General features: G+C 41.3%; 1 protein-coding gene across 1 annotated transcript in view; it reads right to left on the reverse strand.

Moving 5' to 3' along the window:
- Positions 1 to 3768: 3768 nt before the first annotated feature.
- Positions 3769 to 14500, reverse strand: part of Rpf2 (ribosome production factor 2 homolog (S. cerevisiae)) — a 37912-nt gene continuing 27180 nt past the window's right edge. The window contains exons 7-9 of the mRNA XM_013022360.1: positions 8716 to 8845; positions 5058 to 5202; positions 3769 to 4387 (exon numbers count right to left, since the gene is read on the reverse strand). Of these exons, the coding sequence (XP_012877814.1) occupies positions 4208 to 4387; positions 5058 to 5202; positions 8716 to 8845 (455 nt within the window). The 3' untranslated portion in view covers positions 3769 to 4207. The remainder of the gene's footprint in view (positions 4388 to 5057; positions 5203 to 8715; positions 8846 to 14500) is intronic.

Below are 14500 nucleotides of genomic sequence, written 5' to 3' on the forward strand. Positions count from 1 at the left end.
CCTGCCCACCCCTGCCCTGTCTCTTGCCGTGGCCCTTTTCTCCTAATTTTCTTGAAATTTCCTAGTTAGACAAACTGCCTTCTGTTCCACCTCAATCCTGCCCCCCCCCAAAAAAATCCCAATTCATCTGGGATATCAAAAGACTTCAAATAGCCAAAGCAATTCTAGGCAAAAACAAAACAAAAAACAAACAATTCTAGTTGCATCACAATCCCAGACCTTAAAGCTCTACTACAGAGCTATGCAAAAAACAGCTTGGTACAGGCACAAAAACAGGCCCCAAGATTAAGGGAACAGTCTAGAAGACCCAGAAATAAAACCATATACCTACACTTACTTGACAAGGGAGTCAAAAATATATGGTGGGGAAAAAAGATAACCTCTTCAATAGCTGGTGTTGGGAAATCGTACATATGCAGAAAACTAAAATTGGATCCCTGTTTGTCACCATGCACCAATATCAAATCAAAATGGATCAAAGACCTCAATGTCAGACTAGAAACTACAATTACAAGATGGAGTAGAAGAAACATTAGAAGTTATAGGCATAGGAAGAGTCCTAAGGGCACAGGAAATAGACAACACGTGGGATTAGATCAAAATAAAAAATTTCTGTACAGCCAGCACCCAGTGGCTCACATGGTAGCTCACGCCTGTAATCCTAGCTACTTACGAGGCTGAGATCTGAGGATAACCGTTCAAAGCCAGCCTGGGGAAGGAAAATCCATGAGACTCTTATCTCCTATAAACCACCAGAAAACCGGAAGTGGCACTGTGGCTCAAGTGGTAAAGCGCTTGAGCTGAAGAGCTGCGGGACAGTGCCCAGGGCCAGCGTTCAAGACCTACAACCAACAGGAAAAAAAAATACTCCATACAGCAAAGGACATAGTTACTAAACTAGAAAAACAGTCAATAGACTGGGAGAAAATTGTCACCAGCAATACCCCAAAACAGAGAAGGAACTCAAGACACTAACCTCTCCCCAAACAAATAAATCAATACATGAACAGAGGAGCTTAGAAGGAAATATACATCCCTGGCCACAAAGAAAATGTAAATCAAAACAAGTCTGAGATTCCATCTTACTCCAATTACATTGGCCACTATCAAGAATTTGAACATCAAATGCTGACAGGGATGTAGGTGGAAAAGGACCCAACTGCACTGTTGGTGGTAATATAAACTAGTACAACCACTAGGAAAGGACATTAGGAAAAAACCATAGAACTTGCTGGGCGCAGGTGGCTCATGCCTAGAATCCCAGCTATGCAGGAGGCTGAGATCTGAGGATCGCAGTTCAAAGCCAGACCAGGCAGAAAAGTCTGCAAAATTCTTATCTCCAATAAACCACCAGAAAGCCGGAAGTGGCACTGTAGCTCAAGTGGTAGAGTGCTAGCCTTGAGCTGAAGAGCTGAGGGACAGCGCTCAGGCCCACAGTTCAAGCCCTACGACCAACAGAAAAACAAACAAACAAAAAAATCCCTAGAACTTGCCTATGACCCAGTCATACCATACTTGGGCATCTACCCTTATCATTACAAGTCAGGACATGGTAAATAAAGACACTTGCACATCCATGTTCATTGCTGCACTATTCACAATAGCCAAGTTACGGAAGCAGTCCAGATGCCCTATAATAAAAGAGTGCATCAATAAAATGTGATATATATATATATATATATATATATATGCACAATGGAATTTTACTCATTTTTTAAAAAGGAATAAGATTATGTCATTTGCAGAGAAATGGTTGGACCTAGAGCAAATCATGCTAAGTGGGGTAAGCCAAGCTAGGAGAGACCAATGGCACATATTTTCTCTAATATGTGGATGCTAGATCTAAACTGTAACTGCACATACCTTATACAGGACTCTAGGCATTCACACACAAAAAAGGCAGACTAAAGGGGGATATCCTAAGGGGAGGAAGACAAGAGCACACGTTCTCTAAACATTTAAAATACTTTTTTATTGAAACAAACTACAGGAAACAGAAAGGCAGTGGTGGTGCTTGTTTTTGCTTTGGGTTTTCTTCTTGTACAGGGGTAAAGCAGGGACACAGAAATGGAGGAAGGGTGAACAAATCCAACAATGCTATTCAATAGACCTTATGTGGAAAATGACCTTTGTAAATTGTGGGCAAGACTGGAAGAGGGGAAACTGGAGGAAAGGAAAGGAAGAGGTAACATTGTCAAAAAAAAATGTACTCACTACCACTTATGTAACTCCTCTGTACATCTTAATAATAATAAAAGTATTTTTAATACCTGTTTTTTTAAATACCAGGGAATTGGTGAGGGGAGTATTAAAGGAGTGATAGAAGATATGAAGACATGGATTAGAATATATTGTATGTTTGTGTCCCAATTATCCCCTATAAAACTAGTGGCAGCCAGGCTGTGGTGGATCAAACGTGTAATCCTAGCTACTCAGGATGCTGAGATCTGAAGATCATGGTTCAAAGCCAGATGGGGCAGAAAAAGTCTGTGAGACTCTTATCTCCAATTAACCACCAGAAAACCAGAAGTGGTGCTATAGCTCAAGGTAGAATGCTAGCCTTGAGCCAAAAGAGTTCAGAGATAGCACCCAGGCCCTGAGTTCAAGCCCCATGACTAACCAAAAAATAATAATGGTAATAAAAATAAAAATAAAGGGCTGGGAAGGTAGCTCAGTGGTAGAGCGCTTGCCTTGCATGCCAGAGGCCCTGGGTTCGATTCCTCAGCACCACATAAGCAAAAACAAAAAAAACGGAAGTGGCGCTGTGGCTCAAGTGGTAGAGCGCTAGCCTTGAGCTGAAGAGCTGAGGGACAGCGCCCAGGCCCAGAGTTCAGGCCCCACGACCGGACCCAAAAAAGAAAAAAAGAAAATCTACTTGTGCCACCTAGCTACACTACACCCCCAGCCCCAAAAATTGTGCTATGAATTCTGGGAGTGGTGGCACATGGGTCTTGGACAGCTAAGGCAGGAGAACTGGTGGTACTTAGCAAACAAGAGTTACATAGCAAAAACTGTCCTTTAAAGAAAAGTCTTCACGGGCTGGGAAGGTGGCTCAAGGGTAGAGTGCTTGCCTTGCATGCATGAGGCCCTGGGTTCAATTCCTCAGCACCATATAAGCAGAAAAAGCCAGAAGTGGCGCTGTGGCTCAGGCGGTAGAGCGCTAGCCTTGAGCTGAAGAGCTGAGGGATAGCACCCAGGCCCAGAGTTCAGGCCCCAGGGACTGACCCCCCCCCCCAAAAAAAGATAGAAAAGCCTTCATTAAGTGATAAAATCTTACAGGACCATCAGGATATATGCAATATGGCTATGTCAGCATAGCCAGGTACCAGTGCTCATGCCTATAATCCTACCTACTCAAGAAGCTGAGATCTGAGGACTGAGGTTCAAAGCTAACACAGTCAGGCTGTCACAAACTTTCCGGTTGTGGGGCCTGAACTCTGGGCCTGGGCACTGTCCCTCAGCTCAAGGCTAGCGCTCTACCACTTGAGCCACTTCCGGCTTTTTTTCTTTTTGCTTATGTGGTGCTGGGGAATCAAACCCAGGGCCTCAAGCATGCAAGACAAGTGCTCTACCACTGAGCCACCTTCCCAGCTCCTTTCATGACACTCTTATCTTCAATTAAAAACCAAAAGATGGCAGTGGAGACATGACTTAAGTAGTAGAGGCTAGTCTTAAACACAAAAGGTCCCAGGGATAGTACCCAGGCTGAGTTCAAATACAAGGCTGTTATCACAAACCACAAAACAAAGTCCATTTACTGTCCTTTTGTTTTGGCAGATGTCATGACCCAGCTTAAGCTAGCCTGAAACTTGTGATACTTCTACCTCAGTTCCACCTCACTCATTCATTCACCCACCCGAAGAAAAGAGGTTTTTGGAGAATGAGAATAACACATCAGATAAAAAACAGCATAACCAAATCTAACAGCACAAAAAAAGGGCTTACTTTAAGCAAAGTATCAGTATATTACCAGTCATAAAATATGAATGATCAAGATGCACTGTACTACTAACTGACTTATGGAACTGTAATCTCTTGTACAACTACGTAATTTTTTAAAAGAAATTATAAAAGTAGCTCAAATATACATAGCAAATTATGTTATAAAAATATACAATAAAATCATTTAAGAAACTGAATGGTCTGAGCTTGACAAATTTCTTAAGTAAATACACCACAATAAAACTGGACTTTTGGCTAAGTTCTATTAACTTTTTTTAATTTTCTTGGGGTTTGTCTCCTTGTCTTCTGTTATCTTTTCTGCAGGTCGCTTCTTCAATCCCTTCATTTTCCTGGTTTGTAGTTTGCCTAGGTCTTGTTTCTGCATGTGTATCCTTCCATAAGTTGTACCAAAAGTATCTTGAGAGATATTTTTCCTCTTCTTTGGCTATAAAACAAGGGGGGAAATGTATGTCTGTGAATATATATAAATTTTTTTAATGGCTTTCTACTATCACAAACTGATAAAAAAAAAATCAACTATCATAGTACCAATTCCCATTTGTGAGGAAACCTCAGTGACAGAGAACAGACCCACCTGACTTTCTTCTCAAACCTATGTACACATTCAAGTCACCTGAGGGGTTCTCAACTAGATCTGGTAGGCCTAATATTCTGTACTACCAACAATCCCTATGTAAATGTGAAACTGCACTGTTAGCACTACACTAACTGCTGCTATGCAACACAAAATTTGCTCTGTTCAGCTATCATTCCACTTTCTACTAGCATTCCATAATTAGCATTGCTAACTGTTTTATAACACCACTGAAAAGTCAAACATTTTATGTTCATATGGTTTATACACCTAAAAGCTCTAAACCTTGTCTTCACAATGCCCAAAATCATTCTTATTTTTGCTGAAATGGTAGTCCTGGCTACCAAAAAACTCTTAACTCAAATTTACTGTAAAACTTCCCAGTTGCTGGCTGTGCCTAATTTATTTATGTTATTGATCTTGTCACGTACGACATTTAATAGAACATGCCTCAAACCTTTTCTGGGAAGAAGTATGAAGCACACAAATTGAAGGAGAGCACTCACTGCAGGTCACATACCTTGAGAGCTTTTGGAATTTTCATAGACAGTTTATAAAGATCATCTGAGGCCAGGTGGGTCCTTCTCAGAACCAAATCCAACAACGGCCCCATCTCTTCCAACTCAATCCGTGGTGTTCTGCAGCCAGACTTCTTCAACAGCAGCCTTTATGGAACAGGAAAACAGAAATGATACCTTGTCTTTAAAAAGTTCTCCCCCTGCCGGGCACCAGTGGCTCATATGCCAGTAATCCCAATTAATCAGGAGGCTGAGATCTGAGGGTCGTGCTTCCAAGCCAGCGCAGGCAGGAAAGTCTGTGAGACTCTTATCTCCAATTAACTACCAAAAAGCTGGATATTAAGCCGTTTCAAAGTGGTAGCACACTAGCCTTTAGCACAAAAACTCAGGGACAGTGCCAAGGCCCTGATTTCAAGTCCAAGGACCACTTATGCACATCCACACATACACACGTTGGAATTTTTATTTGACTTCATTTCACAGATTTACATAAGTATGAAAATAATATTGACCAGGAGCCGGTGGCTCACGCCTGTAATGCTAGCGACTCAGGAGGCTGAGATCTGAGGATCGTCAGTTCAAAGGCAGCCTGGGCAGAAAAGTCCATGAAGCTCTTTTTTTTTTTTTTTGGGGGGGGGGGCCGGTTGTGGGGCTTGAACTCTGGGCCTGGGTGCTGTACCTCAGCTCTTCAGCTCAAGGCTAGCGCTCTACCACTTGAGCCACAGCGCCACTTCCGGCTTTTTTCTTTTTGCTTATGTGGTGCTGAGGAATCGAACCCAGGGCCTCGAGCATGCAAGGCAAGCGCTCTACCACTGAGCCACCTTCCCAGCCTGCCCATGAAACTCTTATCTCCAATAAACCACCAGAAAACCAGAAGTGGCACTGTAAGTCAAGTGGTAGAGCGCTAGTCTTGAGCTGTAGAGCTGAGGGACAGCGCTCAGGCCCAGAGTTCAAGCCCCACAACTGATAGAAATGTATGCATTATCTTGCCCATGTAATTGTAACCCCTCTGTAAAGTATGTTCACAAAAAATTAAAATTAAAAAAAAGAAAGTTCATGAGACTCATCTCCAATTAACCATCAGAAAACTGGAAGCAGTGCTGAGGCTCAAAGTGGTATAGTGCTAGCCCTGAATAAAAAAAGAACTCAGAGACAGTGCCTAGGCCCTAAGTTCAAGTCCTACACCTGACAAGTGTGTGTGTGTGTGTGTGTGTGTGTGTTTAACTTTAGGAATTAATCCATTCAAAAATCAATGTTTCCCTATAGCACAGACATTTAACCATCTTGACTGAAGTCAATTTAAAAACTTTAATGTGACAAACTCATCAAAGGTTCAAGTGGCTTGAAATCTGAGCTAGCTAAAAATTATAGAAACTCCTAATTATCTCTTGCAATCATTGTATGTTTATTACGTTACTTTATTATTATCTTACTTTGTGTGTGTTGCCAGCAATTCATCATTTTGTGCATACTAGGCAAAAACTCTACCACCAAACTACATGTATAGTTATTATTATACACGTTGTGTGTGTGCATGTGGACACACATGCATGCATAGGTAGTAGTACTTGAACTCAGAGCCTAAGTGCTGTCCCTGAGCTTTTTCACTCAAAGATGTTGTTCTACCACTTGAACTACAGCTCCACTTTTGGCTTTTCCACAAGGACTTTCCTACCCAATTCTCAAATCTCAGCCTCCTGAGTATCTAAGAATACATGTGTGTGCTCCTTTTACCTTTGGTTAAAAGTTATTTCACTTTTAATTCCCTATGATGAAAAACTTGTATTATGAAAATTCGTATGGTGAAAAGAACTAAGTATCTCTAACTCAATAAAGTTGAGACCAAGATGCAAGTTACTGACAAAAAGGTGAATATTTAGCTTAATTTGGTTGCCTAAGGTGGTCAGGCACCTATTATATTACGAAGAAGAAAAAAAAAAACAAGCATTATGCATAAAGTATAGCTTACCTTAAGAGGCATATTATACATAGCATGTCATTAAATTCTACTGAAAAAATATCTGCCTACTTGGATTTTAATTGTGCTGAAAATAGAGTAGAAGGCCAAGGCGGAACAGAGAGGTAAAATGAATCTAGTCATTGATACTTAGTATGCCTTATATTTATTTATTTTTGTCTGTCATGGGGCTTCAACTCGAGGCCTGGGTGCTGACCCTTAACTCTTTTCCTCAAGTCTAGTGCTCTACTACTTTAAACCACAGTTCTATTTCTGGTTTTCTGGTGGCTAATTGGAGATAAGAGTCTGGTGGATTTGCCTGCCCCAGCTGGCTTTGAACCACGATCCTCAGATTTCAGTCTCCTGAGTAGTTAGGTCTACAGGCATGAGCCAACAGTACACTATTTTAAATTTTAGTAAGATTTGCTTTGGTTGTTCTTGACTTATATAAAGCCAGGTGTTCTGAATCCATTTGAGAACTGAACACTATTTCGCTAGAGGGGCGGTGGGGGGCACGCTAGAGCATAGCTCAAGCAATATAAAGCTTGCTTAACAAGTACAAGACCATGAGTTCAATTTTTAGTACTATTTTAAAAAAATAAAAATAAAAACCTCATTCAGCTGGGAGCTGACGGTTCATACTATAATTACCTAGCTACAGAAGGCTGAGTAGCTGTGATCCTCAGACAGGATCACAGTTCAAACCCAGCCAGGCAGGAAAGTCCATGAGACTCTTATTTCCAATAAACCACTCAGAAAACTGGAAGTTGCACTGTGGCTCAAGTGGTAGAGTGCTAGCCTTGAACTGAAGAGCTGAGGGACAGCGCCCAGGCCCAGAGTTCAAGCCCCATGACCGACAAAAACAAAACCAAAAAAAACCCCAAAAACTTTATTCATAAAGCTTGGGACTCAAATTATCTACAAAAGATGCTGGAAATGTATTTTACTTTTACTTTGGGTCAAGTGACTATGATCTGATTTAATTTCTGTATTTGAAATCTTTTGAATTAAGACTGCCTTTTTAGATATATAATTAAAACCTAACAATAAAAATAAATGTAACTGAGCAATATAATTCAAGAATAAAGTTTTATTTTCTTAGTAAGATATAGTTTGCTGTATCAAATTTAAATACCATCTAATAATGAAATACCATCTAAAAAGAAAATTTAAACTACCTTGAATACTTCCTACCTACTCCAGGTATCAAAACATTATAATTTTATATTAACTAATTTATGTAAATTTTAACTTATTAAACATTGTGCCTAGTTTTATTAAGTTGTTTTGTTGAAATCCAGCTTATTTTGGAAAAACATTTTATTCCTAAGAAGTAAGAAGTGACTCTTTAAAAAAAAATCTAAAATCCTATAATGTTTATATCTGATTATTTTATGAGTTTATTGAATTTATTCAATACATGAACACAAAATTTTTTTTTAAAAAGCTATGGAGGGCATTACTGAGTTAGGCTCACACAGAGTATAACACTACTAGATGTTGTCACCCTGGAAAAGTAATTTCAGAGGCAGAAGTTAACAATGGAATGACAGGTCAAGGATCAGCACAGAGCTGCAGTTACTACTAGTCTGCAAATTTTCCAAACAAACCTTTGTGCAGAAGCCCATTTTAGTACTGAGCTCTATCAAACAAAATGATAGAATCCTAAGGATTAAGAGAAACATGCTAAGAAATGCACTTACTTATAACTTCGAAAGTAAATCTTCCCATTCAGTGCAGTGAAGTGCAAAATATACTCTAATCCAGCCAGACGGATATTTGATACTGTGGGACCTCTGAAAAAATCTAAAAAAAGAAAATAAACCAAGCATGCTTTCAAAGTTCAGGTACAAAGAGCCTCATTCTAAATGTTCTTATTCTGAGCTACAGTTCACCTGGCAAAGGTAAAATGGGTAGCACAAAAATAATCCCTGAGGAAGTGACATTGTGGCTCAAGTGGTAGAGCAACTAGCCTTGAGCTGAAGAGCTGAGGGACAGCACTCAGGCCGAGTTCAAGCCCCACGACCGATCCCCCCCGCCCTCAAAAAAAAATCCCTGAATAATGTTCACTCTATCTCATAACTATTTTTCTTTTTTTTCTTTTTTCCTTTTTTGTCGGTCATGGGGCTTGAACGCTGGGCCTGGGTACTGTCCCTGAGTTTTTTAGTTCAAGGCAAGCACTCTACCACTTGAGCCACAGTGCCACTTCTGGTTTTCTGGTGGTTAACTGGAGATAAGAGTCTCACAGACTTTCCTGCTCAGGCTGGCTTTGAACTGTGATCGTCAGATCTCAGCCTCCTGAGTAGCTAGGATTACAGGCATGAGCTACCAGCACCCAGCGCTCATGACTATTTCTGTGTTTAGTTCATTGAGACATGTTCATTTTTCAGTTTTCAAGTTCTCCCTTTTGTCAATACTCAGCATAGAAGTATTATTATTACCATAAGATTTACTTTGTCTGGGATCGGTAAATCCCAAAAACACTGATTCATAATTTTCTAAAAAGTGTACATCAAGCTGGGTGCTGGTGGCTCAGCCTCCTCAAGAGGCTGAGATCTGAGGATAAGGTTTGAAGTAAGGCTAGGCAGGGAAGTGCACAAGTCTCTCTTATCCCCAACAAACTACCAAAAAAGCTGGAAATGGAACTTGTCTCAAATGGTAGTGCTAGCCTTGAGCAAAAGAAGCTCAGAAACAATGCCCAGGCTGGCTCTGAGTTCAATCCCCAGAACCAGCGCATAAAACATATACAATTAAGAAAACAAAGGGGGAAAACAAAGTCCAGCACATGGCTCACACCTGTAATCCTAGTTACTCAGGAAGTTGAGATCTGAGGATCATGGTTCAAAGCCAGCCTAGGCAGGAAAGTCCATGAAACCTTTAACTCCAATTAACCAACAGAAAAACAGAAGTGGAGCTGTAGTTCAAAGGGGTAGAGCACTAGCCTTGAGCAAAAGAGCTCAGGGACAGCACCCAGGCCCTGAGTTCAAGCCCCATGACCAACAAAAAAAGGGGGTAGGGGGAACAAAAGCAGTTCCCCCATATTATTACACAAAACTACAAAACTATGTAACATTTAGGAAAGCAAAATAGAAACTTACTACTAGGAAGAAAGTCCTTCACTCATTCCTTTCCCTCCTTAGAGTAGCCATGCACTAAGGATGTTCTGTCAATAATGATCCACAAGAGAGTGGCCCCAATAGATTATATCACTTAGTGACGTGACAATCATTTAGTTCGTGTACCTACATTCTGATGCTCACACATTAGACATTTTCTTAGAATATATGCCTAATGTTAAATGACACTAGTGTATTTCACTTAAATATAACATAAACCAAGAAGCAGTTGTCTTACTTGATTTTCGACATAACTTGCTGTTGTAGTCTACAATCTCATTCCTTTCCTTATCTATTCTATCTCCCAGTTCTGGTTGTTTTCATGTCCTCCCACACCACTGCATTATATGGCATTTCATGCCATCTAGTGGAAGCACAAATAATCACAGGTTGGGGCTTACAAAAGCTACTGAAATCTAAGTCTGCTGTCATGTAAATCTAAGACAAGAGAGGAATATAAGTTTTTAGAGCCTGCTGGACTAACTAGCAAGAACCTGTGTGAATAAATGAATGCAATAATCAAAGAGGCAAACAATGCCCTGTTTTGGATTTTTTTTTTGCCAGTCCTAGATCTTGAGCTCAGGGCCTGGATGCTGTGTCTGAGTTCTATGCTCAAGGATAGCACTCTCCCACTTGAGCCACAGTTTCATTTCTGGCTTTTCAGTGGTTGTTGGGCTTTCTTGCCTAGGCTGGCTTTAATATTGTGATCCTCAGATCTTAACCTGCTGAGTAGCTAGATTATGGGCATGAGCTACCAGCACCTGGCCCCTCTCCATTTTAATAAAGTATAATTATCTTCCTCACTAATAATAATTAGATAGCAGACATAGGACAAAAAAAAAACAAGAAATCTGGGCTAATGGAGTCAAGTAACTGAAAATCTTGGTGAAATACTGGTTGAAAAAAAGTTACTTTTCAGGAGTTGGGAAGGTGGCTCAGTGAGGCCCTGGGTTCGATTCCTCAGTACCATATAAGCAAAAAAGCCGGAAGTAGTGCTGTGGCTCAAGTGGTAAGAGTGCTAGCCTTGAGCTGAAGAGCTGAGGGAGGGGCTGGGAAGGTGGCTCAATGGTAGAGCGCTTGCCTTGCATGCATGAGACCCTGGGTTCGATTCCTCAGTACCACATAAGAAAAAAGCCAGGAGTGGCACTGTGGTTCAAGTGGTAGAGTGCTAGCCTTGAGCTGAAGAGCTGAGGGACAACACCCAGGCCCAGAGTTCAGGCCCCAAGACCGGACCCCCCCCCAAAAAAAAAGAGCTGAGGGACAGTGTCCAGGCCCAGAGTTCAGGCCCCATGACCTACCAAAAAAAAAAAAGTTACTTTTCAGATTTGTGTTTCCCATTTGTAAATGAAAATGCCACCAAGTTCTACAGTATTTATAAAGATTAAATAAATAATTATGGTGTAGTAGTCATTCATTACTGGTTGGGGTTATAATTCAGTGGTTGAGCTTTCCCCTAATATGCTCAATTCTGGGTTCAATCTCTAGCACCAGAAGAAAAAAAAATGTAGCCATCATTAATAAGAAAATGAGATGTTCTGAAAATTGTAATTCCAGTAATAGAACCATAAATAATCTCAATGAAGAGTAGGTGTGGCAGCAAATGCCTGTAATCCTAGTACTGGGTAGGTTAAAACAGAAGAATGAGTTTGAGGATAGCCTATACCGTGAAAATCTTATCTCAAAATAAAGCAAACCCCAAACACACCAAAACAACAACAACAACAAAGCTGAATTCACTTAAGAAATGTTGCTTGAGGGATGATAAGCACTGCACACATAAAGAGACATGTTAAATTGCAACATCTTTTGTACAACCACTTAACAGTAAATTTAAAAATCATTCACTAAGAGTAAGTCATCTATTGGGATTGGCAGAATAGCTCAGAGGTAAAGCATAGGCTTATTAGTATACACAAGACCCCGGGTCCCATCTCTACTAACCATTGCCCCCTCTTAAAAAAAAAAAGAGGGGCTGGGAAGGTGGCTCAGTGGTAGAGCACTTGCCTTGCATGCATGAGGTCCTGGGTTCGATTCCTCAGACATAAGCAAAAAGAAAAAAGCCAGAAGTGGTGCTGTGGCTCAAGTGGTAGAGCGCTAGCCTTGAGCTGAAGAGCTGAGGGACAGCGCCCAGGCCCAGAGTTCAGACCCCACGACCGGACCCAAAAATAAAAAATAAAAAAAAATAAACTCTGGGCCTGGGCGCTGTCCCTCAGCGCTTCAGCTTACGATGAACGCTCTACCACGTGAGCCACAGCGCCACTTCTGGTTTTCTGAGTGGTTTATTGAAGATAAAAGTCTCATGAACTTTCCTGCCCAGGCTGGCTTTAAACCGTGATCCTCAAATCTCAGCCTCCATAATAGCAAGGATTACAGGCGTGAGCCACCAGCACCACGCTTTACAAAACTGTATTCTTTACAAAACTGTGTTCTAAGATGGGCGTGGGTGGCTACGCCTGGAATCCTAGTTACCCAGAAGGCTGAGATCTGAGAATTGCAGTTCAAAGCCAGCCAGGGCAGAAAAGGAAGTGAGACTTCTTTTTTTGTCGGTCATGGGGCTTGAACTCTGGGCTTGGGTGCTGTCCCTGAACGCTTCAGCTCAAGGCGGGTGCTCTACAGTTGAGCCACAGCCCTACTTCCGGTTTTCTAGTGGTTTATTGGAGAGAACAGTCTCAAGGACTTTCCTGCCTGGGCTGGCTTTTAACTGCAATCCTCAGATCTCAGCCTCCTGAGTAGCTAGGATTACAGGCATGAGCCACAGGAGCTGCCTGGCAGTGAGACTTTTATCTCCCATGAACCATCAGAAAACTGGAAGTGGCCCTGTCACTCAAGGTGGTAGAATGCTAGCCTTGAGTGAAAAAGCTCAGGGACAATGCCAAGCCCCATGTTCCAGCTTCATGAACAACCAAAAAAAAAAAAATTGTATTTTATTAATTGTACTAAAACTAGGACTGCATATACTAATTACAGGTATAAAAAGAGGTAGGATTTTGAGCTGAGGATGTGGTTCATGTGGTACAGTGCTTCTCTAGCAATCTGAACCTCAATGGGCAAGAAGGCGAGGTAGGGGATGAACTTTTTTTTCTTTTTTGGCAGAATTGGGGCTTAAACTAAAGACCCACTCCTTGCTCAGCTTGCTTTATCAGTTGGTACTCTGCCACTTGAGCCATGACTCCAGTGTGGCTTTTTGTTGGTTATTATTATTTTACTTTTTTAAATTAGTGGACATTAGTTATACAGGGAGGTTTTCACTAGGACGCATGTGTAAATACATATGTATACACATAAGCATCATAAAACTAATAATCTTTTGGAGGGTTTTAAATTTTTTAGAGGGGAGGAAAGGCACAGAATGAGGGGAGGAAGGATAAACAAATGCAGCCATGGTATTCTGTATACACTCTGCAGTAAATGAACTATGCAACTTGTGGGCAAGGACAAGAGGGAGAAACTGGGGCAAAGCCAAGAAGTGATAACTTTGTCCAAAAAAATTATATTCCTTACCTAACTTATGAAATGGTAACCCCTCTGTACAGCATCTTAGTAATAACAATAAAATTATATTTTTTAAAATATTGCCAAGGGGCTGGGAAGGTAGCTCAGTGGTAAAGCGCTTGCCTTGTATGCATGAGGCCTTGGGTTCCATTCCTCAACACCACATAAGCAGAAAAAGCTAGAAGTGGTGCCATGGCTCAAGTGGTAGAGCACTATCCTTGAGCTGAAGAGCTGAGGGACAGCACCCAGGCCCTGAGTTCAGGTTCCACAACCAAAAAGTATTGCCAAACTGGGAGCCGATGACTCATGCCTGTAATCCTAGCTGCTCAGAAGGCTGAATTCTACGATCTTGATTCAAAGCCAGCTGGGTAGGAAAGTCTGTGACTCTTATCTCCAATTAACCACCAGAAAACTGCAAGTGGTGCTATGCTTCAAGTGGTAGAGCGCTCACATTGAGCTGAAGAGCTAAGGGAGAAAAACTCTTCTTGAATCTGGCACTGTTGGCACAACATCTGTAATCCTAGCTACTCAGGCAGCTGAGATCTGAGGATTCCCATATGAAGCCAGCCTGAGCAAAATCCATGAGACACTTAACTCCAATTGACTACCAAAAAGCCAGAAGTGGAGCAATGATTCAAGTGATAAATCCTAACCTTTGAACAAAAAAGCTCAAATCAGCACCCAAATCCTGAGTTAAAGCCCTAGGACCAGCACCAAAATAGAAAAAGCTGAAGAAGAGCATAAAGCTTTCAGTCCAAGCCCAAATAACAAGCTGGCGCGCACACACACACACACACACACACACACACACACACGAAGAAATACTTAAATCAGTGGTCTTTACCAGGCGCACACACACACACACACACACACACACACA

Source organism: Dipodomys ordii, unplaced genomic scaffold (assembly GCF_000151885.1).
Source record: "Dipodomys ordii isolate 6190 unplaced genomic scaffold, Dord_2.0 Scaffold62, whole genome shotgun sequence".
Classification (NCBI taxonomy): domain Eukaryota; kingdom Metazoa; phylum Chordata; class Mammalia; order Rodentia; family Heteromyidae; genus Dipodomys; species Dipodomys ordii.